The sequence below is a fragment of the Scatophagus argus genome, chromosome 23 (genome assembly GCF_020382885.2).
Source record: "Scatophagus argus isolate fScaArg1 chromosome 23, fScaArg1.pri, whole genome shotgun sequence".
Lineage (NCBI taxonomy): Eukaryota > Metazoa > Chordata > Actinopteri > Scatophagidae > Scatophagus > Scatophagus argus.
In genome coordinates, this window is record NC_058515.1 from 2,545,592 (window position 1) to 2,573,375 (window position 27,784).

General features: G+C 39.8%; 1 protein-coding gene across 3 annotated transcripts in view; it reads right to left on the bottom strand.

Annotated features, from left to right (window-relative positions):
- sorcs2 (sortilin-related VPS10 domain containing receptor 2) overlaps positions 1-27,784 on the bottom strand; it is a 277,555-nt gene that overhangs the window by 9,358 nt on the left and 240,413 nt on the right. For all 3 annotated transcript variants that reach the window (XM_046381208.1, XM_046381206.1, XM_046381207.1), the window contains exons 10-21: positions 26,353-26,442; positions 18,701-18,880; positions 16,570-16,716; positions 13,781-13,883; positions 11,875-11,951; positions 11,514-11,605; positions 5,697-5,804; positions 2,684-2,804; positions 2,375-2,508; positions 1,816-1,935; positions 699-870; positions 428-614 (exon numbers count right to left, since the gene is read on the bottom strand). In XM_046381208.1, coding sequence (XP_046237164.1) covers positions 428-614; positions 699-870; positions 1,816-1,935; positions 2,375-2,508; positions 2,684-2,804; positions 5,697-5,804; positions 11,514-11,605; positions 11,875-11,951; positions 13,781-13,883; positions 16,570-16,716; positions 18,701-18,880; positions 26,353-26,442 — 1,531 coding nt within the window. The remainder of the gene's footprint in view (positions 1-427; positions 615-698; positions 871-1,815; positions 1,936-2,374; positions 2,509-2,683; positions 2,805-5,696; positions 5,805-11,513; positions 11,606-11,874; positions 11,952-13,780; positions 13,884-16,569; positions 16,717-18,700; positions 18,881-26,352; positions 26,443-27,784) is intronic.

The following is a 27,784-nucleotide window of genomic DNA, read 5'->3' on the forward strand; positions in this document are numbered from 1 at the left end:
AATTTTCTTTCTTTAATAACGCTAAACATTGTGAATCAAACTACAAAAAAAAACAGATAACTTGGTAGATAACGTGGTAGAGTAGACAGTTTCTGATTTACACCAACAAGTGCTGCTAATAGAGCTCAACTTCCACTAATGTTTTTTGTTTTTTTTGGTAAAGCACTTTCAAGTCTGTTCAGGATAAGCACTAATCCTGGTTTTGATATGACCAATCAGATGCGTTCACATCAAACCAAGGAGCCCTCCTCGTTTCTGTTCTCAGTAAACTTTTTTACACATACACATGCTTACTTTTATTATTAACAAGTAAATACTAAATGTCCCGATTCTATTAAAGGCTGCTGTTGTAATTTTCACATGAAGCACTGAGAGATTGAAAAGTTAACTCATAAAACAACATTCAGTGACTGTCTGGGAGGCCGACCTGTGACCTGGATGTACATGGTGGCCTCGTCGTGCCCCGCCATGTTCTCAGCCTTCACTGTGACCTTGTAAATGCCTGGATGTTCATAGCGATGCTGAATAGGCTCATCTGTCACCGTCAGGTTCTGGTAGATGGCCCGAACCCCATCGCCGAGGTCCACCTGATACTTGGTGCTACTAGTGTCACCCTGTTAGAAAGAAACAAGGACTTTCAGCAGACTGAATAAAAGGAAGGAAAGGGCGAACCAATGAAAAAACAGCTTTCATCCTACCTGTTCCTGGTGGACAATGAATGTGATGTCATCACCAGGTGCCACAGCCAACATCTGCCCTTTGATGCCAACCTTCAGTCCTTGAGGGGGCAGCAGAGGGCAGCTGTGCTTCTTGGCGTTCTGTTGCTTGTTTAGTCCCCCTTCACACAGGTTAGATACCACCTTCCTGTAGCTGAAAGGCAGCAGGAAAGTCCACATGTTGATGTATGTAATAAAATCATTAACTCTGCGAGATTCAAGTCTCCTGCTGTGATGAGGAATCCATCTGGGTGTGCTGTCTGTTGTTCACTGATGGCCTGGTAGAGTTCATTGGGTGCCTTGCTCCTATCGCTGGTGTTAGCGGTGGGAGGGATATAAACAGCGACCAGCAGGATCAATGTGAATTCCCTCGGTAGGGTAGAAGGGTCAGCATTTAATGATAATAAACTCCGCCAGCGGAGAACAGTGTTTGTGCACTGCAGTAGCATTTCGGCACCAAGCGTCACTGATGTAAACACACACTCCCCCACCACTAGTTTTACCTCCTTCTATACAGATTATAGAACTATGTCCCCCTTTCTTCCTACATCCTGATTTCAGCACTATAATCAGCACACAAGCATACCGACAGATTAATTATAAAGTTAAATGAAAATGCATGTTTCTCCAAAACAGTTTCTTTAAGTCTCCCATCGTGTGTGTGTGTGTATTTCTGTAGTTGTGGGAACAAAAATCTGTTTACACAGCGTTATGTCCTATTACTGCTTTACGCCACTAGGAGGCACAGTTGTAAGAGGGGTTGAGAGAATTAAAAGAAGAAGAGTGAAGATGACAGATACAATTGTTAAGACATGTTCCCTTCGTGTAGCGTTTAAAGAATGTTGTTCAGTATACCAAGCCAAGGTACCAAGGGCTCTGTTTTTATTACACCCCTACATTACACACAGTGACACTGTGAGGACCCGCCTTACTTACAGGGACAAAATGCAAACCCCACAACATAAATCATTACATATTAGGGTGAAGACTTACTCCAAGGTTAGGTTGAGGTTAGTAATGTTTATTGTTATGGTTAAGTGGTGGTTAAGAGACAGAGAGAAAGAGAGAGAGTTGTGTGTGTTTGTGCACATGCACCGACCCAGTGCTGGACTGGTAGGTCTGTCCTAGGTGACAGTCTTCGGGGGGTGAATCTGGATCATGCCAGAAGTCAGGAAAGCAGTGTTTGCCCTTGATGTAGGACCGCTCAAAACCATAGTCACTACACACCCACACCACAGACATACATACAGAGACATAGAAGAGATAGAGCAATAATAAAATTAATGAGTAAATGACTGACCTGAAAATATTTGGACTATTTGTATGTGTCTAAGTCATATTTTTGACATAAACTTTAATGTGAGTATAAAACATTGTGCATATGTACTATAAGTAAGTTTTTACCACATAATACACAACAAAATATGCTGCCTTAAGAAAATAAGACAACGTGGAGGCACTGACAGTAACAAAAGCTTATATTGTTTATATGTTTGCCTTCAATTTAATAAATATTGTGCACTGATTTAGACTGTGATAAGATTCTGAAAAGATTTTAATAGACCAGCCGATGAAAAATGAATGTTTTCCATGGTGGTCTTATAAATTTTAGATCATACAGATTTGCCTGCTCAGTGTTCTGCAGAGTCTGTGCTCACCAGTTGAAGTCTTTCTCGGTGCACTGACAGGATTTGCTGGTGAGAGCTGAAGTGTAGCTTTTTCCTTTGATACAAAACGCTGTGTCTTTCCTTTTCCTGAAACTCCGCTCTTGGCCCATAATGCACTTCTCTCCCTGAGGGTGGCCATGGGGTCAAAATTCAGTTTAATATATAAGCACAAATATACTGAGAGAGAGAGAGAGAGAGAGAGAGAGCTCGTGTATGTGTGTGTGTGTGTGTGTGTGTGTGTGTGTGTGTGTGTGTGTGTGTGTGTGTGTGTGTGTGTGTGTGTGTGCGTGCATGTGGTACCTGCAGGTCTGTGAGCTGCCAGGAATCATAGTCAGACTCAGTGCACTGACGGGGGAAAGACTGCCTGAAGTCCACTTTGACAAGCTCCCAGTCTGACCTGTAGCTGATGTGGCCAAACACACTGTGAACACACAACACACAAACACACAATCAACGTAGAATTTAAAATTCTATTCTTCCACGTGCGGACATGAAGCTGTATCTCAAATAGATCTTCTAATGTCTCAGTTTAAGAAAATTTAACAATGTAGAAAACATGTTTATTGATTGATTGAGATTGATATCACTCTCATGTTTGCACACTAACTAAATACATGATATAGACAAAAGTATTGGGACATCTGACCATTACAATGCATTCTATATACACAGAAATTAATATGGAGAAAGAGCTTCCACTCCTCTGGGAAGGCTTTTGACAAGACTTTGGAGTGTTTCTGTGGGAATTTATGCCCATAAGAACATTTCTCAGGTCAGTCATTGATGTTGGCCAAAAAGGGTTGGCAGTTCATCCCAAAGGTGTTTGATGGTGTTAACGTCAGAGCTTAGTGCAGGCCAGTCAAGTTGTTCCACACCAAAGCCATCCAACCATGTCTTTATGGACCTTTCTTTGTGCACTGGGACACAGTCATGCTGGAATAGAAAAACGCCTTCAACAAACTGTTGCCACAAAGTTGGAAGCATAGCATTGTCCAAAATGTCACTGTATGATGAAGAATTAAGATTTCCCTTCACCCTTCCCTTCTGTCTGAATGCTTTTGTCTATAAGCTAGCGCTGGGAAACACGGGGATACAGCTATCCTGGCTCAGGCCAGAGGTTGAAAAAATCCACCTCCCAGTAGCACAATCTTTATTATGCAGTTTATTATACCTTTCTCATTCCTGAACTCAGCTGCCTTTTCCTGTTAGTCAGAGCTTTTTTTGGACAGCACATGTTGTTGTGTTGGTGGCGGCCCGTGTTCACCTTGCTGGAATGCAAGGCAAGCGTGACTAATGTTGTCTTTATTGTCACTGTTAAGAGGAAGTGACAGGTGCCTTAGCTGTGGACCCCCATATGCTGTCATCCTCATCTCTTTATTGCACTTGTTTCTTTTGTTCATTGGGGGTATGTCTGCTGCAGTCTGTTTGTCTCTCAGCTCTAGCTTTATACCTTTAGTTTTGTATACAGAACACTGTACAGATTTTCACTATTTCATCATCATCATGGCTTGCAGATTTACTGAGAAGCTGTACGATGTTTATGACTTTATTGACAATTTTTGGTATGGCAAATTCTATCAGTCTCACTTTATATTTTACCTTTTTTTGCAGGACAACTTTGATCATCATTAACAGCTGTGTTCATGCTTTCTGGTCCCCTAACATGAGAACGTTAAATTTGTTATGCTTTTATCTGGAGATTTTTGAAGACCAGGACTTAAAAGTTCAACAGTTGAAAATTCTTATTTTTACTCTTTGGTAACATTTTTATGAAATCCATAAACAGATGGAACAGGTAGAATATTTTAGCAGATTTGTGGCTGTCAATAATGTCAATAATGGCCATTGTTACAGGGAGGACATGTTGATGTGTGTGTGTGTGTGGACGTGTATTCCTGTGGTGAGACAAAAATCACAGTCACATTGTGAAGACCCACTTTACTTATGGGGACAAAACACAAGTTCCTACAATGTAAATCATTTAATATTAGGGTAAACACTTGCTTTAAGGTTAGGTAGAGGGGATATAGGTTTTTATTCTTTCCAGGATCTGGTTTAGGTTGAGGTTAGGGTTAGGATTAGGCAAGAAATGTTTATTGTTATGGTTAGGTGGTGGTTAAGCCTCCACGAAATGAATGAAAGTCTATGTGATGCCCCCAAAAGTGATGGAAACACAACTGTGTGTGTGTGTGTGTGTGTGTATGACCATCTCTTTGCCCTTCTCAGCAGATTACAGCTGGAAGCCAGCCTTATCTCTGGGCCTAGGCCTGGTGTCTGAGATGATGTGACAAGTGTCACTCCAGCTGATTTACTAATGGAAAGAAGGGGGGGGGGGGAGACTATATTTCTTAAAAGATATGAACTCTCGAAGTCTACATTGACAGTTTGGGTCAGAAGCTGCTGACGGATGACATTTTGTGTTAATATTCAATACCCTCAATTTTCATGCCAAGGAATTGACAGGGTTGAATCTTGCTTATCACAAGAAGTTGAGTAAGAGACAGCAGGATGTCCATTTAAATTGAAGACAATAACAACATTATAAACCTACAGCCACACTACCAACCCGTGGGGAAAACATTTTGGCCTTATTACCTAAATCTCAAGGGTTTATCTTATATGCAGTGGTAATTTCATTCCCTTTTAGCCTACTGTTCAGCTTCAGCACAAGCTCGTATGGGGCTGTGTTGAAAGAATCGCATAATTGCATGTCATATAAAAAAAACCATCAAGCTGACCTGCTGATTATCAATAACAGAACCTGTACCAGAATGCTGTACTGATCTAAGCCTACTGGGCCTGACAAAGAGCCTTTCAAAAACACAGACAGCACAAATACAGAACAGAACTGTGGAAATACAGTTTCAGAGTAGAGAATACAGAGATGGGGCTGGTGAGGAGGGCAGAGGGCACATACAGGCCTCATCTCCCATCAACCTCTGGTGTAACACCAATCAAACCCTCTGGAGGTGAAGAGGGAGGGCACCCTTGCGGGAAATCAGGAGTGAGACCAGCTGCTGTTAGCGCCACAAAATTGGGCACCCTGCTCCAACAGACTGAGAGGAATGAGGAAATTGTTGTGATGGGAGAGAAACTTGAGCTCCCTTGAACGCAGTGGAAGGCCAAGCAGGGCTGCCCTGCTTGACCCTTTTAGACAACTCATTAGAACCATGCAGAGAGCTGGAAGTGTGAAGTGAGGACAAAAGGTATAAGCTGAAGGAGGTGTAGGACACAGCGTGTGATGATTTATCCTTCCACAGCGCTGTCTCTATTCAAAATATTGTAATTTACACTCAAATAAATGGAAACTCACGTCATGACCAGGGTCTCGTCTCCTGGCTCACTCAGGAGTCCATCGACAAACACAGAGGTGCTGGTGAAGTTGTGAACAGTCCATGTCCTTCCCTCATCAATACTAAACCTGCGGAGAAAGAGGCAATCACAATCATCAGTATTCAAACTGAGACACTGATGAAAGTTTCTTCAGATGGAGCCTTGCAGTAAGTAATGGCTATATTACAAATAACACAGTCCCAAAGAACTGACCATTTCCCCCCTGTCTGGCATTGCAAGTGTTCGGAGGGTGGTGAAATTAATGGATTAAAGAACCTGATTATCTGTAGCTTACTATGGACAATAGTAACTACAGTGTTATTTCTATGCCCATAAAGACATACATAAGATAACATATATACTTAGACTGATGAAAAGACTCAGCTGTAAACATTTACAGTAGAGGACATTTTTTATATGACAAAGCTTAACTACGAGGAAATTTACACATATAGAAACTTACAGATGATCTAAATAACTGAAATTTAAAATGAAATGCTTTGATGAAAATGAAATAATCCTCCTGTATTTGGTATTTGAGGTTGAAGAGTCTGAGACAGACAAAGCAAGCCATCTGCTCTGCTTCGTTCACTGTGCCGATGACTCCCGCAGACAACGGTGGCAGCAGTGCTGAGTAAATGTGACTGCGTGATGGAGAGGGATCAATGTTGGATCGAGCAGCATGGTGCTTGCACTGCGGGCTGTGTTTGGTAATGATGTGCTAACAAGGACAACAATGTGATAATCAGGTAAACATGCGCAGTTACAAGGAAACAGAATGGATAAACAAAGCTAATAAAAACTCGGTTGCTACGGTAAAAGCCTCAGTATGCTTCAAGCAAAGTACTTTTCTAACAGCATCTGAAAACAGCTTTCCAAAGGCAGAGTCAGGAGGGGGTGGCCATTAGCCAGTTGTATGGAAGTGTGAAAGTAGACAGGGTTTGAAATAATCCGTCAGGCATCAGCTGGACAACTACAGCTTTCTACATGCCCACGTCCTAAGTCATCCATCCAATTATATCTCATTTCCTCCAGCTAATACAGAGGAATTATTAGAAATGGATGGAGTGATAGCCCTGTAGTCAAAAAATTAGCAAGTCAAACTTATAATTATGCGCCATGCTGCACACCAGCCTTTATACTCCATTCCTCCAGTACTATGAAGAAACCTAAAACATGACTTATTCTACGTGCAGCTAATCACAGATATAAATGTACATAACACAATCCTGTCCAGGTGGCACTTTGAGGTGGCATTTCATTTCTCAGCCTGCTAGCTTTTCATAATTAACTGATATGAATGCATTGACTGAGTTATCCATTGTAAAGAAAAAATTGAGTATGAGTGAGTCAGTAAGAAGAGCTGGGGAATTGTCTGAAATGATTTCAATGTGTGTGCACACAAGCACTTTTAAAAGTCCAGATGTGCTGTTTTTCAAGTGGCAGTGAAAGCGGCATTGCTTTGATGCACACAGTTGTAGGTATCCTACCCCCGCATGCGAACATGGTGTAATGATTTCAAAGACACTGCAGAACTGGGGGAACACATCTTGTTTTGAGGACATGGACATATTTTTTCTAGTATTATGGGTGTCTAAATGATGAGGACTTGACTTTGTGAATTCATTTTAGGTCACAAAGGGCTCTTAGCAGAGACAAGTACTGTCTTTCCTCTAAACGCCTCTTGTCTCGCTGTTTTTCATGGATCGTGTTTGGTCCTGCTTGACACCAACTATTGTTATCACCACTTCGTCATATTTCTGCATTATTATTATTGCTACTACTATCATTATTAGTTCTGTTAATATCATTTTTTATCTTTCCAGTATTCTGTTTCTATTGCTGTTGCAACACACACAGACTTCAGTAACCCTACTGCTAGACAAGAATTAATGGATGATTTAGAAAATCACCAATTATGTTCAATGAAAGTCTAAAGTCAAATGCTAATATTTTGAAATTTCTTCTTTCTATATCTGTTCATATCAACCATGGTATCACATATCAGATAAAGATAACAACAGTAGTAATAATAATAATAATAATGGTTGTAGCTGTAGTCATAGTAGTGATAGAATTATAATAAATTATGACTAGGCAGTAGTAATTGCAGTAAGTTTCAAGCAGGAACCTGCAAGACGAGAGATGAAAAAGCACAAGGACTCTGGGTAAGAAGTTCAGTTAGCAAAATGCATTCATGGGACATGAATGTGTGCAGAAGGAGAGGGAGAGGAAGAGAGAGCTCAGTGCATCATGGGAGATCCCCTGGCAGTCTAAGCCTATAGCAGCATAACTAGGGGCCAGCCTTGGGCAGTCCTAACTATAAAATTTATCAAAAAGAAAAGTTTTAAGTCTACTCTTAAATATAGAGAGGGTGTCCACCTCCCGAACCGAAACCGGAAGATGGTTCCACAGTAGAGGAGCTTGATAACTAAAGGCTCTGGTTCCCAATCTACTTTTGAAGACTCTGGGAACCACAAGTAGCCCTGCATCTTGGGAATGTAAAGTTCTGGTGGGATAATAGGAGAATTTTAAATTTATCCTGGATCTCTCTCCTAGCCTGGATATCCTTATCCTGGATTTTACAGGTAGCCAGTATAGAGAAGCCAGTACAGGAGAAATATGATCTCTGATGCTGGTTCTAGTGAGTAATCATGCAGCAGGGTTCTGGATTAGCTGGAGAGTCCTTATAAGTCCAATAACTTCAGTTTTGTCTGAATTTTAAAAGTAGAAAATTACAAGGTTCCAATCCAGGTTTTTATGTCTTTAAGATACGCCTGAAGTTTGGCTAGCTGATTTGTTTCATCTGGTTTCATTGACAAGAATAATTGTGTGTCATCTCCATAACAGTGAAAATGTATGGATTGTTTCTGAATAATATCACCAATCGGGAGCATCTAAAAGGTGAATAATATCGACCCGAGCACAGAACCTTGGGGAACTACGTGACTAACTTTTGTGAGTATGGCCAATACATCATTAACATGAACAAATTGAAATTGATCTGACAAACAGGACTGAAACAAGCTTAATGCAGTTCCTTTAATGCCAGTTAAGTATTCCAATGTCAACAAAATGGTCAATTTGAGAGGGACTACGACTGGTATATTTCTTTAGTACTGAAATGTTCTGCAGTATGATGACGCTGAAGTAAATGACAATACAATCACTCCCTTAAATTTAACCACAGCACTATCAGACAGGTATCTAGTATAGGAGTTTTTCTTAGTGGTATGTAGTCAAGTAGTGCAAATTCAAAAGTTATGAAGTAATGGTCAGGTAGAAGAGGAATTTGTGCAAAGACTATTAAATGTTCCATTTCAATGCCATATGCCGAAACAAAGTCAAGAGTGTGAAACACAAACATTACATAGGAATGTACCACTGGGGATTACAAGACAGACAACAGAATGCAAACACGTAGCTATTGTCCAAAAAACGTTGAGCATCACCGCCAAATATTTGCTGTTGGGCCATTGTTAACACCCTGTTCTCCTTCCCTCTCTGCCCCAGGTTTACCATGTGGTAACTGGATCACAAACTGATGGTAGAATATGTTTCTTGAGAGCAAACAATCAGACTTAAAACGACATTTTATATAGGATCCTTCACAACATCAAACATCAGATAAAAAAGCAGAACCCACCTTAAGGACCCTATCATGTCAGTTGATATGCATTCATGGTGGATATTCCTGCATTCCCACACAGAGCTACAAGCAGTCTAACTGCCATAAAGGAACTGCCACAGAGGGAAGCCATAAGTATGGAAATTGGGGCTTGACAGTGTAAAAGGAATAAATGTCAAAAAGGAGTTCTAAATGATCTTGTACTGATCTGTTGGACAGCGGCTTGGACCGAAACAAACATAACTTATTGCCTTACACAAAAGTCTGGTCTAACAGAATTCCAGCATGAAAATAAAGTCATAGTTTTACAACAGAGAAGAATATGCCAGCTAATTTGAGCAATAGAGACATATACAGAAGACGTAATAAAACATGTGAAAAATACTGGACAGCTGTTCCATCATTAGTGTTTTGGCTCAAGAACAACGCTTTTCAGACTTCACAGCTGAAATGTGTTACTCTTCCAGTCATTTCGTGTAACGAAGGTAAAAGCAATGCTCATTTCACTGTTCTGAACTCTCTCATGCTTTCACACCTCTGCTGTGACTCTTTATGCAATGTTTTCCACCATGCTGATGGAGCCTTTGGGATTATTGATTTAGCTGAGGCATGAAGGAGGGAAAAATGTGAAGAACAGTCTGTAGCCTTTCACCAAGAGACAGATGACAGCCCATCTAAAAGGTCATTTGATTTTGGTGTGTGATAAATGTTTTTCTGAGCACTCCCTTATCTATGGTCTCATTCTTTAATGCTTATTTATTAAGGTCGATGAGATAACATCTTGCTGAGCTTGAAATTATCTGCATGTTCTGCTGGGTAAGAGAGGGTGATCTTAAATGATTTTGAAGGGTACACTGCTAGACTGGGGAACTGAGTGATTTGAAGCCTGTACGAACACCAACAGCACTGATATTTTGGGCTACCATGTGACATTGTCCTCTTGAAATGCATTACCTTACATTCTGAATTATGACAGAAATTATTGCTGTCATGGACCACTGTGATTGGCTCAGCTGTTTCAGAGCCACAAGACTGGTGATGTGACTGAATGAGAGAACGTATATGGAAGGTGAGCTTGGACAGACGTACACAGTCGGTGAGATGTACTTTTCCCTAATTTAAAATAGGGCCCTAAATTCCTCAATTCAGGGAGAACAACAAGGAATGCAGGCCATCGTCAATCGTTGGGGGTGTCTGAGGTGAACTTTCGGTTTCGATCATCAATATAGAAAGAAAAATCAGCAATCCCCTAGTATTTTTTTTTTCTTTGCCAAGCTGTGCACATGCGGCACGACTCCAAAAAAAATATCAGAGGAACAGTGTGACCACGCAGGTACCTGATCTGTAGTCTGTAGTTGCACTTCTAGACACTAATCCTGTGCGCATGGAGACGGGTACCAGAGGTGACTACAACATTGTCAAAGATGCTGCTTTTATTTTTCGTTTCACACCTCATATTTGTGTCTTTTATTTTCTTTTTCAGATATCCTTGATAAACACGTTTGTGGAAAGAGAATACTTGAGACAAATTTAAGAAAATAAGCTTTCTAATTTCTATTTATTTATTTTTATTTATCGTCGAATCTCTGACGGGTGGTATTTATTTATTTTTTTTTGAACTCTGGATTTTTATTTTGGGTGAATTTGAACTTGTCTATAACTAAACTGCAAACCAGATCATAAGATTTATACATTTTCTTTTTCATTTCATAGTGTTTATTTTTATCTCCTCCATTGGTCTTATCTATTTTTTTTAACCATGAGAACTATATTTCTATTTTAATGTAAATATAACATAGATACATTTAATGTAAATACTATTCTCAAGATTTCCCATTGTTTTATAGTTATTTTTTCTTTATCTTGTTACCTTGTCAGACACCTTCAAGTTCAAGTACTTTGAACTGCACTGAATTGTGTGAAACATGTAATACGAGTAAAGGTACATTGATTGAGTGACTGCCAAAGGCCTCTAACAGATGACCCACTGATATTGGTCAGTTCTTGAATAAATAATATTAATTAACCATACCATACAACACATAAAAGATGGATGATAATTTTTTTGAAATAAAAAGTCAATAATCTCAGATCTGATCTTGGCCTGTAAAATGATGTCTTACAGTGGTAAGGATTACTGTTGATTTGGTGACAAACCAGTAATCTTACTTGAGTATCTTGAGGGGGATAGAGGTGTCCTTGATGGCAACAATGACCCCACCGTGGTCCAGGTACAGGATGTGATGCTCCTCCTCAAAAACCTTTAAAGAAGTAATGTTTAAAGGTTGGAGGTAAAATTTCCAAATCATGAAAAATAGTCATTTTTAGAGATGTTCTTGAAAAGTAACATTCAAAATGGTACAAGCCACATGCTGGTGTACAAATTGGAATAAAAGACGACTGGACAAATGTGTTTTATATCTCATGAGTGGTAGAAGAAAAGAGTAGAGAAGGTTCAGAGGAGAAGAGCAAAGAGGGACAAGAGTGCAGAGAGGTTGAAAAAAGATAAAGAATCGAGGACGTGATGTACCTGTCTCCACGTCTTCCCACAGTCTGAAGTGATGTACATCTCTTCCTTATACTCTACTAGCTTGGAGCCAAGGTTACCTGGAGGAAAGAAGTGGACTCAAAATTTCATCACGTAGGCTCATATGTGGCAAGCAACAACAGAGAGAGGGAAGAACACAGCAAACAGATGTGAAGAAACTATTGATTTACTTTTCTTTTGAATGATTTTTAATGTCATGGTTCTGGGATTTTGTTAGTTTCCTGTTTTATTTTGTAGTTTTCTCCTTTGGTGTCTTGTTTGTGTCTTCTCTGTCTTTGTCTGTTTCTCCAGCAATTATGATTGCTTGTCCCAGTGTGATTATTTTTACCTTTGTGTATATAAGCTGTGCCATGTCTTCCCTCATGTTAGCCCTTCTGTGTTCCATGTGGTTCCTGTTTGTTTTCCATGTCTTTATTCTACATGTTTCCAGGGACATGGACTTGGACTTGGACTTCCAGCTGCTTTTAGTTCTTTGTGTTGCCCTGCCTGTTTCAGTTCAGTTATTAAAAGTCCCTTTGTTCGTTTCACACCTCATATTTGTGTCTGTATTTGGGTTTTCCATTTTGAAACATAATTAACAGATTTATCAAATGGGAACAGGCCTCAGAAAATTCTATAAACCTGCAAATTAGCTAAATTAGCTTAGGTGACAGAAAAGAGGGGTTTGCTTTGTTTGAATATTTCAGACAAATTGGGTTATTTTCTAAAAAACAGACTACCTGAAAGTAAGTTTGACTTCTCATACGTTCTACTTTATTTTTCACTTACACTGTCAGTCAAACGTTTGAACACACCTTCTTGACTTCCACAACAACACTGCCACATTTTCACATATCGGCATAGCTTCAATTAGTCAATGCACTTTTGAGCACTCCCAGAAGCAGTGTAGTTAATTAAGCATTACTGTTATTACTAGCAATGAAGCATGGCTGATAAAACATACAGTATTTTTAAAATGCCACATGGCAGCGATATCGGCGAAGTCGGCTTTATGTATTACATGTAGTAAGGAGGTTGGTAGTCTGATACACACCTTGTGGTATAAGAAGTACACATATTCAGTACTACATATTCTCTACACTCTTGTCCATCTCTATTCAGTTTCTGGGGGAAAGTAGTTGCAAAATTAGACTTTGTTTTTAATAACAAACCGAATTTGAATTCGGTGTGACTTCTGTTTGGAGTGCCACACCCACAAGCCAAGGGAATTTACAAAGAAATCAGCTGAATGTGCTAACCGATGCCCCATTTAAAAATGTATTATGAAAATGGATTTCAAATAATCCACCAACAGTTTTAGATTGGCGTAAGGTTTCAGCCATGAAGACTATCTCTTTGCTCATGCCCTTTAAGTCACAAGCATTTTCCCTCAAGCCTGAAGTTCCACTAAGTCATTATTCTATTCTTCCAATCACAAGTGTTCTCTTTCTCCACAGTCAACTGTCTGTTCATCCCCATGAAGCATCTGGTCATCTTTAGTCAAACCCTCCAGTTTCAAGTTTCCCCTCCTCACCACCACCACCACCACCAGTGTCTTAGCTCCAGATGAAAGTCTCCTCCATATGTAAGCATCTCGTTTGTCAAAGGGTTTCCCGTGGAGATCTACTTCCTGCTGGGGTCTCAGCACCCAAGTCTATTTTGCTCTTCACAATAAAATCATTTTACTTGATTCACCTCATTCACTTTTGTTTCTTTTTAGTCTCTCCTGATTGAAATAAAGGTAAGGAAAACACAACAATTCTTTGTGTTTATACATCAATGAAAAAAATATTATATTTCATTTAAACCTTTAAAGTTCTACACAAATGTCAGGTGGAGCAAAAGACTCCACCTGACATTAAAAATCAAAAAATTAAAAGAGTCATTTTTTTTTCCTCTGGAGACTCACCAGCACCCATGATGAGACCTGGAGCAGAGTCTTTGGTGTGGACGGTCCCAGACACGTAGGGGTTGTCTGCCCAGCGCAGATGGAGGTGGAGATGACAGTCCGGCTGAAGAACAGAAACATGTAGAGCGAATTTAATTTGAGGATGAAAGTGTCACTTTCCGACAGTATATCACTGATCCACCCTCTAATAGGCTGTTTGACTTGATTTGTAACATTGACTTTTAATACAAGAAAATATCACTTCAGTAAAACGGCAGGTGAATCGACGACAACCGCGCACAGTCATGTTTAATGAGTCTTATGGAGCAGATACCTGATAATCCTGCTGCAAATACAGCTCAGCGTGGGAATTCAGTGATGTTAATCAAATTAAACACGGGGGCAAAAGATCTTTAATGGAAGCTAATTCGTTTCAAATGAGAGAACGAGACAATGTAAACATTTATCAGAGCTGTTCTGGATGTTGCTGCTTCAAACCTCGGAAGGCAGAGATGAAGACAGTCTTCTGCAGTACTGTGTGCTTATTGTTTTTATGTACCAGCAGGGACCTTTTAAAAGGCAATTCATCGGGGAAGCCATTGTGATGACAGTTGTTGTGGTAGGACAGTTTGTAATTATGTTAAACAAAAAATTTTAACAAAATCCTGTTTGCAGTGAATTACGAGCATTAATTTTGCATTAAACTTAATTCCTGTCACATGCCTCCATGAACCTATATTTAATTAATTATAGAAATCATCTATTACATTTCTGCTGATAATTTTCCGAAGTATGCTGTGGTGTTTTCAATGTGCTTTATTATTTTAGAGAGAGAGAGAGAGAGAGAGAGAGAGAGAGAGAGAATTGCTTGTTTGGCAATCAACCACTCTTGAAAGAAAGATGAAAGATGAAAGTGACATATTTTGTCATTGGAGGGAACTCACTCCAACGAAATTTGTTCTCTGCATTTAACCCACCCAAGTGACGTGCACACACACACACAGCAAACCCGGGGCAGTGGGCGACCGCGTGCAGCGCCCGGGGAGCAGTGGGGGTTAGGTACCTTGCTCAAGGGTACCTCAGCCATGGACACCGGGACGGGGAATCGAACCAGCGATCCACCGGTTACGGGTCCGACACCCTAACCGCTGATCCACGACTGCCCTCTTAACACCATGTCTGCTTTTGTTTTTGTGAACAATGAAATATATGAATTTATTTTGTAATTATGTAAGTAGGGTCGGTGAGCAATTTCAGGGGTGGTGAGGGTGTATGCTATCCCTCTTGTTAGCCCGCCATCCCTGTCACCTGTAAGTGGGATGCACTCAGCATACAAGCGACCAAGGGAGGAAGACAATGTCGTGTCACTGACACAGATATATATATATGACCAAGAATTGCTATATTAATTGATAAACACAAACATGCATTACAGAAAACACAGTGACCATGCCCAATATTAACATTTTACAAGTCGCCTGCTGAGTACAACATCGTACGGGCCTGATTTTGAACACTGCTCCTACATCTCAACCGCCACACCTGTGGGATTTTCAGTCCCGTCTGAACTCCCTTATCGACACAATTCACCAAACTGATTCCCGCATCACCTGAAGCCTCATGTAGGATATCAGTGTGACAGAAAACACACAAGGCAATAACACATTACAGTAAGAGTGTGGTGAATGTTGTGCGTCTTGGCATGCCCATTCTGTTTGAAACCTGCCCCATCTGCTAGTTTTCCTACATTCCCTTTGTTTCTTGACATGCCTCAGCTCATATGTTTTTTAAATCGTAAGGATGAGTTTTTCATATGTGTTCGCAGATCATATTACCTGCATTCTTTGTGTATTCACGGTCCTCAGGAAGAAAGCTAAATACCTGTTTGACCTTTTTTGCTTTATAAAACACACTGTGATACTTTCCAACACTGGATTCAATGCAGACTGGAGACATTAATCACTCAGATGTTATGATAAACTGTCTCTGTGCATACAAGAGGTCATTACTCTCATCCAGTCTCTGTCAGGTGGGAAGTTAATGGATAAAGCTGACAGTGTTTGTCTGATACAGTGACACTTTAGATAGCACATCTAGTATCTGGCTTTGTCTGGCTTGGTGACTTATGTGGTCATTGAGGTGATGTGTATAATGCCAGTGTTTGATATAAAGCAGTTCCTTTGACTCATAAACCGCATAGACGTGAATCCATCCTTATGTTGAGGTAGGGATGAGGCCACACAGAAGGAAAGGTCCATAACAGAGTGAATAGCCGTGTGTGTGTGTCACTGATGGTAAACAATTCTGAAGCTGATATCAGAGTCTCCCTTCAAATTTGTCAGCCAACTAGAGTGACGGTTCAAATAAAGCATCAGATATGCTCTCCCTGTGAGGTGCTGTTTATGGATATCAGACTCACTGGCTCATTGCCCTTTGGCATCTAACCCTGCAGTGGCAACTTTGACATGAGAGTGTTAGGCAGGAATCTCTCACACATTCCTACAACACTCACCCTTGTGTAACTTTATGATCATTTTCTAAACAACCTGGTCCCAGTCTTGACTGATTGTGGACACAAAGTACGAAACGACTCACTGGCTGTCAACAGATGATCTGATCAGATTTCTGGCTCTTTTTGCATTGGCTGAGTTTGTGGTTGCTCAGCTCTATTGGAAGTTGACTATTTGTTGTTACTGGTATGTGGACACCTGCTAATTGCAAACACATTTACTTTAAGCTAAAAACAGAGTAAGGAGAGTAAATAAACAAAAAAAAAGAAAATCTGATTTCTTTGTGGTGTCAGTGCTTACAGCTTTGCAGGTGATGGGCTTGCCATTCATGTCAGTGGTAGGTGGGGTCAAGGGTTCCCAGTCACGTCCTTTGTTATATGTGATGAGAGTAGTCACTTTGCCATCGATCTTCTGATTGGCCAGGAAGACTCCTTTGATTCCACGTATCTGGGAGACAAGATGGACTTAAGGTTAACTAGGAATTATCTGATCTTTTGATTCAGAGTAAGTCACATTTGCTGAACAGTGGCCACAAGTGGAAGGGGTTAGGTTAGGGTGGATGCTAAATTTTGGGGTTATTTTTTATCTCATTATCTCGAGAAATCAACCGGCTATTCCTTAATCATTAAAAGAACACAATTCCAAGCATAGCTGTTATCTGCTTTGGTGAAAACTTAACGTAACAGTGGCACAAGCAAGGCAGAATCAAGTCAGTGAACGGACTCAAGAATGTCACCTACACTTAAAGATTAATTTAAAGTTTACTAACCACCAAGCTGCTGGTACCAGTCCAGGACTTTAGCAATAAAACCTCTGGGTATACTGGAATGATCAAAGGTGTGCTTTGGTTCTTGTGAATTCAACTTTTCATTTGTAAGAGGCAGTATGTGATATTCATTTTTCTTTCAAGTTGAAGAGTAAACACTTTAATTGAGTAACTGCATCTTAAAATTATAATTTTTCCAACACAGGCACAAAATATGGGCTGATGGGAGAATTTGACGAAGTTACATATGTGCAGAATTCTTATAAGTACCATAAAATTGCTGCAGCTGGATTGTATCTGTGCCTTGAACTATATGGCTATGTTTGGAATATTAACCACAACATAAGAGAACGCGTTCTTCAACTGTCAGCAGTGGTTGAAACCAATATGTGTTGTTTTAAAGGCTTTAAGGAAACCAGTGACACAGAATCTCCAGGGCTGTAAAAGTTTAATCCACTGGAATCAATACATTCTACATGCTTTCTGCGGCTGTGGAGATTGATAGCCACAGGCTCTAAATCTGAAACATTAAACAGTAAGACAATGGTGAAGACTGTGCAGACAGACATTTAAACAGAGCCAGGCAGCATGTCAGACATGTCTGCAGGCGCTGACTCCCCCAACTCCCTTTGCTATCTATTATGTAGCACTGGTGTTTATAGAGTGATGCAAGGTAATTGTTTAAATCAAAGTACATAAGCCTGCTTGTGTTTTCTCTGGACCGGATTGTTCTTCTCCTTCTGCTTCAAGTGTTTATCTGTCCCTTATTTGTTGTTCATCTCTCTGTCTCTACAGCATGTGATGAGAGTGCAGCCCAGAGTAAGGACTGAGAGGGGTGGAAACGACCCATGAGGCCTTTGCCTCCATGGTCCACCGCCTTTGTCCTCCTTCCTCCACTATGTTTCATGTCCTCCATGCCCATTTATCCAGAGACCTTACCAAAACACATGAACAATAGCTAAACTATACAGAATGAATGGAAGGCAAGGTGAACATATGAATTTTAAGATCAGGCTCAGCCACCACAAAATGTCAATTCATCAACTGTCTTCATAATTAATGCAAGATTGCTTTCAGTAAAATAAGACATCAGTGGCTGAAGACATTCATTTAATATCAATATTATACATATATATATTTAAATATAAGTATATAAAATATATAAACAATATTGTATATTAATATCTCTGGAGAAGAAAACTTGCATGCATAAAGGATAAAGCACTGTGAAGCCTAAGGTGGTTAGCATGTCTGGATAACTAGCTTACCATATACAATAGCAATGTAGCATTAATTCATCAACACTATATCTTGATTTAGTATATATAGTTTGTAATCAGTTATACATTACCAATAACATGTCCACTATGTAGGTTTTCTCCACAACAGTTCCAGTTCAAGGAATTGTTAGCATCTCTTTCCTGCTTTTTACTGGACTCCATTTTTCATTTTACAGAAACTGAAAATAATCTAAAAAATGTATGATTTCCTCCTGTTTAAGTAACATTTTTACATATATACTTTACACATAGTATATCCTGTTTGAAAATGGGCTCAGCTGTAATTACATGAATAAACATGTATTTCAAAAGTTTGTTTACAAAGTGTTTTGGCCTATATATATATGACCATCAACACTGCCTCCACCCTTCCACCACATCTCACCTCAAGTATGTCAATGAGAACATTCTCCTCTGGCTGCTTGGTGCTGCGAACATTTTCCAGGACAACAGAGTAGTAGACACCCTGAGGGTCTGACTGGTACAGGTTATATGTGTCTGACTGGTACCACTCCTGGATGGCGAGGAAGACCTGGTCCTTGTCCGTACTCACTATCTGAACATCCTGCGAGCAGAGATGGAGGCATGGAGGGAAGAGAGAGGACAAATGAAGGTCAAAAAGGGACAGCGAGTATTTTCTGACAGTGAAGCGGAAGAATCGTGGAGGCATGATAAAAGAGAGCAGCTTAATGTAATTGAAGAAACAGAGTTCGGAGGGATGATTTTCGATGAAAAATATGAAAAGTATAAAATATACACTTACAAGTGATGACAGGTGAAGAGATAAACAAAGGAGAGAACAGATAAAGCACTAAAAGCAGCAAAATCTGATTCACAGAAATATTTGACAGTAACTCACTGTGAACCAGACTACATAATCCAATAAAAGGAGCTACAAAACAACAGAGAGATAAGGAACGCTTTATCCATTGAAAAACTTTTTTTTTGGCAGCTTAGAAAACTTGTTAGGTGCTCTTGTCAAAGCTTGTAAGCCTCGGGTGCAAATGGCTTCATCACTCATGTAAGATGGTAACAACGGTGCAAAGAACGACTCAGCACTTTCTCTTTGTTAGTGATCACATTAATATATAAAGACATCAGAGCACTGGGGAAAGTTCCTGAGAAGATGTGTCTCTGATCAATGACACTGCCATCTTACTCAGAAAAACACTTAAGCTCAATTACCCATGGATTTATGGCTGAGTAATAGCAGTAGTGAAAGCTATGCACTGATCTTCATATTCATAGATGTACTGTTTCTGTGTCACCCGGCAAGCTGTTCACATATTGCCAGGAAGGAAGGCAAGTATACCACAAGAAACAAAAAAAAAAAAAAAAAAGGAAGATGTAACATCTGTATTTGACAACCTGGAAATGAGATTAACCATCAACTTTCCTTCTTCTTTGACACAATTTGAATTGTTCTTGAGACAAGCTGCACACCCAATTAAGTGATGTATTTTGTTAATCTATCATCTCCTCTGCTCCATTGCAGAACCATGGACATGAGTGATGTGATGAAAGCCAATCTGCACCACTGGACTGGAAAAAATGTGTGTTGTGCAGACGCCGACCCGACGTGTAACTTAATGCTTTATATTGACATTATTGTTGGGTCTGTGGACTGAGACAATGTCAAAGACAAGAGCAGATGAACGTTTCAAAGTGCCACTCCAGCGCCACACTTCTTTATCTTCTTTCCTTCGCCTCCATCCACAGGAGTGGGAAGATCTAGGCTAAATAAACAGACGTACCATTCCAAATGGTGTACTTCATTGTTGAATAGCAGCAAAACAAGTAAACAAGTAAAGTGAAAAAAAAGACATAAACTCTGTCTTCTTTCCTCTCTCACACACAAAAAAATGTGTGTGTGTATGAGAGAGTGAGTGCCAAACCTGTGATATTTTCTTTTAAACTAACACTAAAAGTTAAAGGTCCTGACAGGGCACCTTCCCAGCCTCCACCTCCACAGCAGCCTTCACCTAAAAGGTGGAGGCTGGGAGGGTAAGTAGTTGTGTTGACTTGTGTTGGACCCATGGTGCATGTCTGACCAGTTGAAAGCACTGCTATTTCTTTTGACTATAACCACAATCTGACCCTTGCCTCTTAACCCTAACCACAATGTACTGCTAAGTTTTGGGCTACTCTTGTCTCTGTACAAATCAACCATTTCACAAACCAATTAATTAACTGATCAACCGATTAACCCTGCAGTCAACTGACTAATCTACAGTCTAGCTATTTAAAAATAAAGTACCCAGGCAAACCAAACTATCAACAACCTTACCAATCCATTACAATATTAAAAATAAAAGTAAAGTAGCAGGAAATGTTCCTGAACTCAGAAATGCATTTTCTTTCTCCTGTAAGCCAATCCATTGGACATTTTTACACCAAGAAAACACCACTCCCAGTGCAAATCCTCATACATCCATGCATGTACAACTACAAAGCAAAATGTGGTATTTTGTTTGATACTCAGAACATCACTATGACTGGAAAAATCTCAGATTCTTTAATCCATTTTTTTTCTTTGACCTTTAAATTTGTCAATAATATTTTTTCGAGCAGTTTGAAAATATTGTCCAAATTGGCAAAGTGGCTATTACACTGAGGAATCACTCTTAAGGAACTAAAGAGTGTAACTGCTGTCAAATGATACAAGTCTGAGCATAAGTCAAACTTCACATCACAACAAAACATAATCCAATGTAACAAATGATGTATCAAGGTGAGGACATAATGGCAACGACAATGGCTGAATAGTTGCAAACATAGCACATCTGATTACTATACAAGCTGTATTTTCTTTATTTGATCAGCGTTTCAAGAGTCAAGACCAAAATATATGGTTTCAGAGTTCTTGGTTGAAAGATTTTCTGTAAGTAGCCAAGCCGAGAGAGTCTGAAGAAAAGGAAAAAAAAAACCTTGTGGCACAGGGAATAAACCTGTACTGTTCAAGTCTTAATTTTGCAGGGAACAGGAACTAAGAACAATTAGAGCAGGCCATTTCTCTTTGCATATAGCAAGGACAAAAAGGTATTGAGAAGTATAGGAAGAATGAAGCACTGCTTTGTGGCACCACAAATCATTTTAGGGAACCGTTTGGGTTGTAGGATTGGCAAAGAACTGCTATTTATTGTCCATCTCTTAATGTTTTTGGTTTCTTACGATGGCTGACCAGTTGTGGTTTTGTGTAAACCTAAACCTAACCTTTCTTAATTATGACCACATAGCTTTTGCATCTAAACCAAAAAAAGATTTAAAATTATAATCATTTTAATTAAGCCAATACATTTTTGGCACAGTTTAGATTACATTCAGTAAATACCTCTGTATGGTATTTTTATTTTTAGTGGCAGAATACTTTCCCTCACTGGATTTAGATTTAGCCCACCTAAATATTAGAAATTCACCAGAAAACAGTGCAGTGTGCCATGCACTGCAATATCATTTCACTGATATCAAATCAGACCGCTATTAATGCATCGCTAATATAAACACAATAGCCATGTTTTCAATAGTCATTGTTTCAAATTAAGAGCATTCAACTCGTGGAAAGTGTGGTGGCTTTTATTGTGAAGCAGCCACATGAAACACAATGTATTAGTCACTGCATTTACTTTTGTAAGTCTGTGATGATTTTTGAAGCCATGTACAAATGTCTGTCAATCCTATCATCCAATCACTGGGGGCTTCCTATTTATAGATTCAAAACCAGTGACATAACATAGCTTAAATTCAGTGTCTAACTGGTTGTATTTCCCTTTATTTCCCTTATAGTGTTGTTTTTGTGCCTTAATCTCGGCCCTGTAAGGTGACTTTGGGTGTTTTGAAAGATGCCTACAAATTTAATGTATTACATTATCGTTATTATTGTTATTAAATTCTTAGAACTGCACGTTAATGGGAAGATGTTGGAAGGAAGTCATGTTCATGAAGGTTTTGTATAGAAAATTTACGGACTGTCCTTTTCATGTGAAATACACTCCCAAAACACACAGATCAAGGGATAATTTTGCCACCCTGCACAAGGTACTCGAAGTCCCACTCGCCTGTGTTTTACAAGCAGCCACCACTTGTAAGGGTGTAAGTGCACAGATGGTATGAGTTAAAAAAAAAAAAAGAGTTTAGCCAAATCATAAGCAGATGTAAACAACAAGAGATAGCCATAGCTGAAGGTGCAAAATGTAGCATCATAAGGGCAAGAGGAAAGCAAATAGACATCTGGCATGCCAAACTGTATTTTTTTAAAAAGCCACCTTTTCCTGTCCTTTACCCTCTGGATAAAATCCTAACCAGAAACTGCACAACATCTTCTACCAGTGTCTCTCTTACTGGTACTGGATCACCGAGTGTCCTCTGAAACAAATACCCTGCATCCATCTCTGTCAGGGCCAGCAGGGCCACAGAGACAAGGGTCACTGCTGATCCTGGGCCCCAGAAGTTCCATGAGACACTGAAGCAAAAACAACCTACACTAAACCATCCAAACTTTCTTTGACCCAAAGTCAGCATGGTGTGAAAAGCACTGGAAAGGCAAGCAACAGAAAGAAATAATGAGACACAGAAGGCTAATGCTTCATTTACACCTGCAAGGAAACTGTGTGGGAGCAGAGACGCTCTACGCATATCCTCAAAAACGTAAGTACCTTACATAAGGAGAAAACAAACCACAACAATGAGATAAAATAAAAGGCATGATTAGTCAGCTGTAAAGTGTACACAGTAGAAAAAACATATAATGTAATATGAAAGCGAGAGAGAGCATTAAATGAGAAACAGGAACTGCTGCAGCAGTGTGGAGGTTCAAGGTGAACCAAAAAAGCATGTGAAAGTGAAAAAAAATGTGACAGCATTCTGTAGTATGTTTTCGACCATCCTGTCTGTTATTGATGACATTATCAAATGTACTGAAATGTGAAATGAGATGTCCTCTGAAAGCTGTTGGAAGACTGACTATAAACTTACCCTTGCGTATCCTCACAGTGTATCATCCATCTTTGACGTTCACAGTGATTTATATTGCGTTAAAGTGTTGTTGCTTGCCTTGTTGTTAAATCTATTTTCTCTTGTTGTTTACATCTGCTTATGATCTTGCTAAACTCACATGGCAGGGAAAGTCCTGTTTACTGTTTACATCTGTGGATAACATGTCAGTACAACAAGAACTACTGTGAAAGTGAAATGGCTATCAAGCTATAGCAACCACAACAAGAAACTGAGTCATTTAGAATTTGGACAACTTATGGTCTTTTATGGCTTCCTGTCTTACTTCTTTGGTGTCTTTCTTGCAACATTACAGAGACTTTGTACATTTACTCATGTCTTGCTCACTTCAAAAAAAAAAAAAAAAAAAAAAAAAAAAAAAAAGGAACAACATCTGATGCCAGACTTCCTCAGCATTCTGAACCAGAAAATCCAAACAGATGAGGATACATTTTAGCAGAGGAAGCTCACTGAAGGAGACGACAGCGCCGGTGCCTGACTTAACGACTTAAACAGGACTTGAACATGTCATATCCCGTGTGATGGGTTCAGGTGCCCGCGGAGTGCTTTCAGACACACAGTGAGCACAGTGACTGGCACTCAGCTGCAATATAACATTTGCTTAAGCGTGCACATAGTGTCATGGCTATGGCCACGCCTCCAGTTATTTCCCCTGCGTTTCCCCATGTTTCCCTCTTCCACTGTCTCCTTAGTCTCTCTGTGTGTGTGTGTGTATGTAGCGTAGGCATGTCTTCCTTCCACTCTCGCTCTTTATCGCAGATCATTCGTCTCTCCTGCCCAGCCTGCACACCTGTCTTTAATCCATTCATCAACACAGCAGTATTTCAAGTCAGTTTTATTTATATAGCTGAAAGTCACAAATCATAATGTGTAACTAGGCATTACATTTTGTATAGTGTGCGATCTGCCCAGTTAGATCACACATTTAATTTTCTGATAGCCTTCAATGGCTTTAACATACCCTCTTGAAGATGAGATCTCCAATTTTAGCGATATTTTCAAATTGCCTTCTTGTTAAAGCTCTGACTTCACAACACTGAAATCAGCTGTTCAACTTTGATGTATACTGGTTTTGCACTGGTACATACTGCTTTGATGGAGGACAGCCTTGCTGAATTTTAAGCTTTATCAGGACTACTTGTCTTCACAATGCAGAAATGCCTTTGCCAAGTTATATCAAAGAGATCCTTATGTGCTCTGGGGCTTAACACACTTATACCTGCACAAGAACAGGAAGTATACTTTCATGTAGCTTGTGGATAACATTCTCTGGAGTTTGGTAGATATTGGATGTGTTATTGTAAATGTTACAAGCATCTGTGACAAAATAATCTGAACTCATGGTCCACTGAGTATCTTTCAACTGCATACCACCAGTTCTTATTAAAAGCTGAGTCATTCATCCTACAGCTGCAGCAGGAACTGGACAAAAATCTGCAAACAAATCAGAGATGTCACATGGCCAACAAACCACAAATGTGGGAAAACCATTTCAAACGGACAAATGGATCCATAAACGCATGAATATCATTTGACATGTGCTGTATGGGTTGTCATGAAACTATTTACATTTCTAAAACCATGTGAAATTAAAATATGTGTTTAGAGATATGCAAATTGCTCTGTATTTTTGTGGATATGACTTTACACAACAATAAAAAATCCATGTTTGTGGAGAGTGAAATATTTATGGATCATGGCACACATTTAAGGATTGTCTTCTGTAGGTTACTGCTATTAAAGTATATAAAGTTTATATATATATATGTAGAAACTACCATAGCTAGAGAGCTAGAGATGGGATGGAAGCAGCACAAAAAGGAACAATAACAACCTGTGATTTCATGGCCCAGCAAACTGTATCCATGTATTTGTGTGTGTGTGTGTGTGTGTGTGTGTGTATAATCCATAGCCTAGGTCAGGTCTTGCACGACACAGCCAAACTGCTTTCTCTGATGACCTTTGCATTTTTCATTCTCCAACCTTTGAATAATTCACAGTGGAAAAACATGGTGCTCGCAGCACTCCCTCTCGTCCATACACACAACACACACACACACATATCTTACCTTCCTTTCCTCCCTTCCATCTCTCACTCCATCCCTCTTCCTTCTCTAGTCCTGTCCCCTGTACCCCCCCGTGTCACTCAACCTAAAAGCCTCTCAATGTGTGACCTATCTGCTCACCCAAGTAAGAGGACACATGTAGAGAGAGAGGGATGTAAGAGAGAGAGAGAGAGAGAGAGAGACAGAGAGACAGAGAGAGAGAGAAAGCAACTCGGGCATACTATAACAAAACATTCACTTTGAATCACACACAGACACACACATGTGCACACACAAACTGATTTATCCACCGCCTTCCTGCCACACCTAATCAAATTGAACCCTATCGCCTCTACTTGTTGGAAACAGAGCAAATGTGTTTGTGTGTGTGTGTGTGTGTGTGGGAGTGTGTGTTGGTGGAAAACACACTCCACACAGTCCTTCTCTGACAGAGTCAATGGCAGTGATTGTCTTAAAGGTTTTCCTTTTCTTAGTTTAAGGATGAAAAACACATGAGATGTCTCCCTGGGCTCTGCATTCAATCAGCGCCGTTCAATAGCACTCAGGCTGGTGTCGCTTTAAAACGGCCCCATGTGCCGCCTACGCTGACAGCAAAGGTTCCTTGTCTTGTATTGGAGTGAAGCTCATTTATCGTCTTTGTCTACGTCAGTGACATGGGATGTGACTGGATGGATGTTTAGTGGTGAATATTTTATGAGAGCTATTGTCTATCAGGCCCGTACCAGGGCTAATTCGGGTACAGGTACTGTACCAACATCTTACATTAGCGAATAATTGAGGACAAAGTAGTGAGATGGCTGAAATGTGGCAGAGATAAGGAAAAGTTATTTCGTCCTTGAGAAATACATGTAAAGGCAAGTGAAGTTGGTCAGGTCACGTCTGGATCTCTTTGACGTGTCTCTTTGAGTGGCTTTCAATACCAGCATGTGAAGCTTTGTGTTCGTGCTTCGTTGTGCTTTACCTTTGGCAAGGAGTACTTGGGGAACCTCATTTGTACAAACTCATTGCGCCGATAGGACACATAGTGCTTGGTGCGATTTCCTGTGGTGACCTGCAAAATGGAGCAAAAACAAAAAACAACAACAGTAGGTCTCAACATGCAATCTTTTCCTCACGAGAATCAAAAAGATAAAATTAAAAAAAATCTGTATTTCAGTACAAACTCGTGTCTTATGTCTATTTTTGTATGGATTTTTTTTTTCTCTCAATCTTTCAAACACAAAGGTGGAGGGAAGAGGGGAGGAGATAAGAACTGATAAATTCACTGAGAATAAAGCAAAAAAGCAGACTGTAGAAGAAAACAGGATGTATGCGCACTCTATTAATCATATTTATTAAGACTTTTTATGTCCTTGTTCTCAGAGTTCACTATTTGCTGTTAGTGACTTACACTGTGCTGAAAGATAAATACAAAAAAACGCAAAACAAAACAAACAAACAAAACCCTCCTCTGTGCTGCACAGACCTTGAATCTTCCTCACGTGACCTGGACCTATGGGGGGGCTGAATCATGTTGCACTTCCTGCTGCGAGAGCTGATCAGAAAGTTCATGAGGCACTGAACCAGAAAATCCAAACAGATGAGGATACATTTTAGCAGAGGAAGCTCACTGAAGGAGACGACAGCGCCGGTGCCTGACTTAACGACTTAAACAGGACTTGAACATGTCATATCCCGTGTGATGGGTTCAGGTGCCCGCGGAGTGCTTTCAGACACACAGTGAGCAGCGCTTCCATGTTTAGAGCCGCCGCTTTCAAAATGTGATGGAGAGAACTTTGTATTCAGCGCTTCTATTTTGGGCTCTGTGGGAAGAGCTTTTGTTTCTTTCTCTCCGGCTCTTGGATATCTGAGCCTCTATTGTCGATGTTCAGATTGAGCTATGATTACAACCATAGGATGTCATTGAAAAGAGCAGACTAGCATGGCTTTTTATTATTTATTTTTTTAAATGCTGAACACTGATGAAAAAGTAATGAGACAATGAAAGCTGGTTTTAAATGTAAAAATAAAGGACCCCCTGAAGGAAGCGCCAGCGACTATGATTTTAAAAAGAACTGCTTTCCAAAGTATGTCTGGCAAAGTGGGAGGAAAAAGTGTGTGTGTGGAGGTGCCAGTGCTAACACTGCGCTCCTACCTCTGACTCGACACATTTCTGTACTGCCTTAACAGTACTCCAAGTATTCTCTGTCAAGGGTGTAGGATTGGTTTGGTAACACATTATACTGTAATTGCTTAATGGGCTTTCTAAATTAATTTAAAAATGCATGCAAACTGTGGAATTATTAATACACTAACACCACTTCATGCATTAATGTTTAGAGTGGAATTTTATAATTCAGAACCAATTCGTTGAATTTATTTTTCAAATCAGTCAAAGTATGAGGCTATAGAGC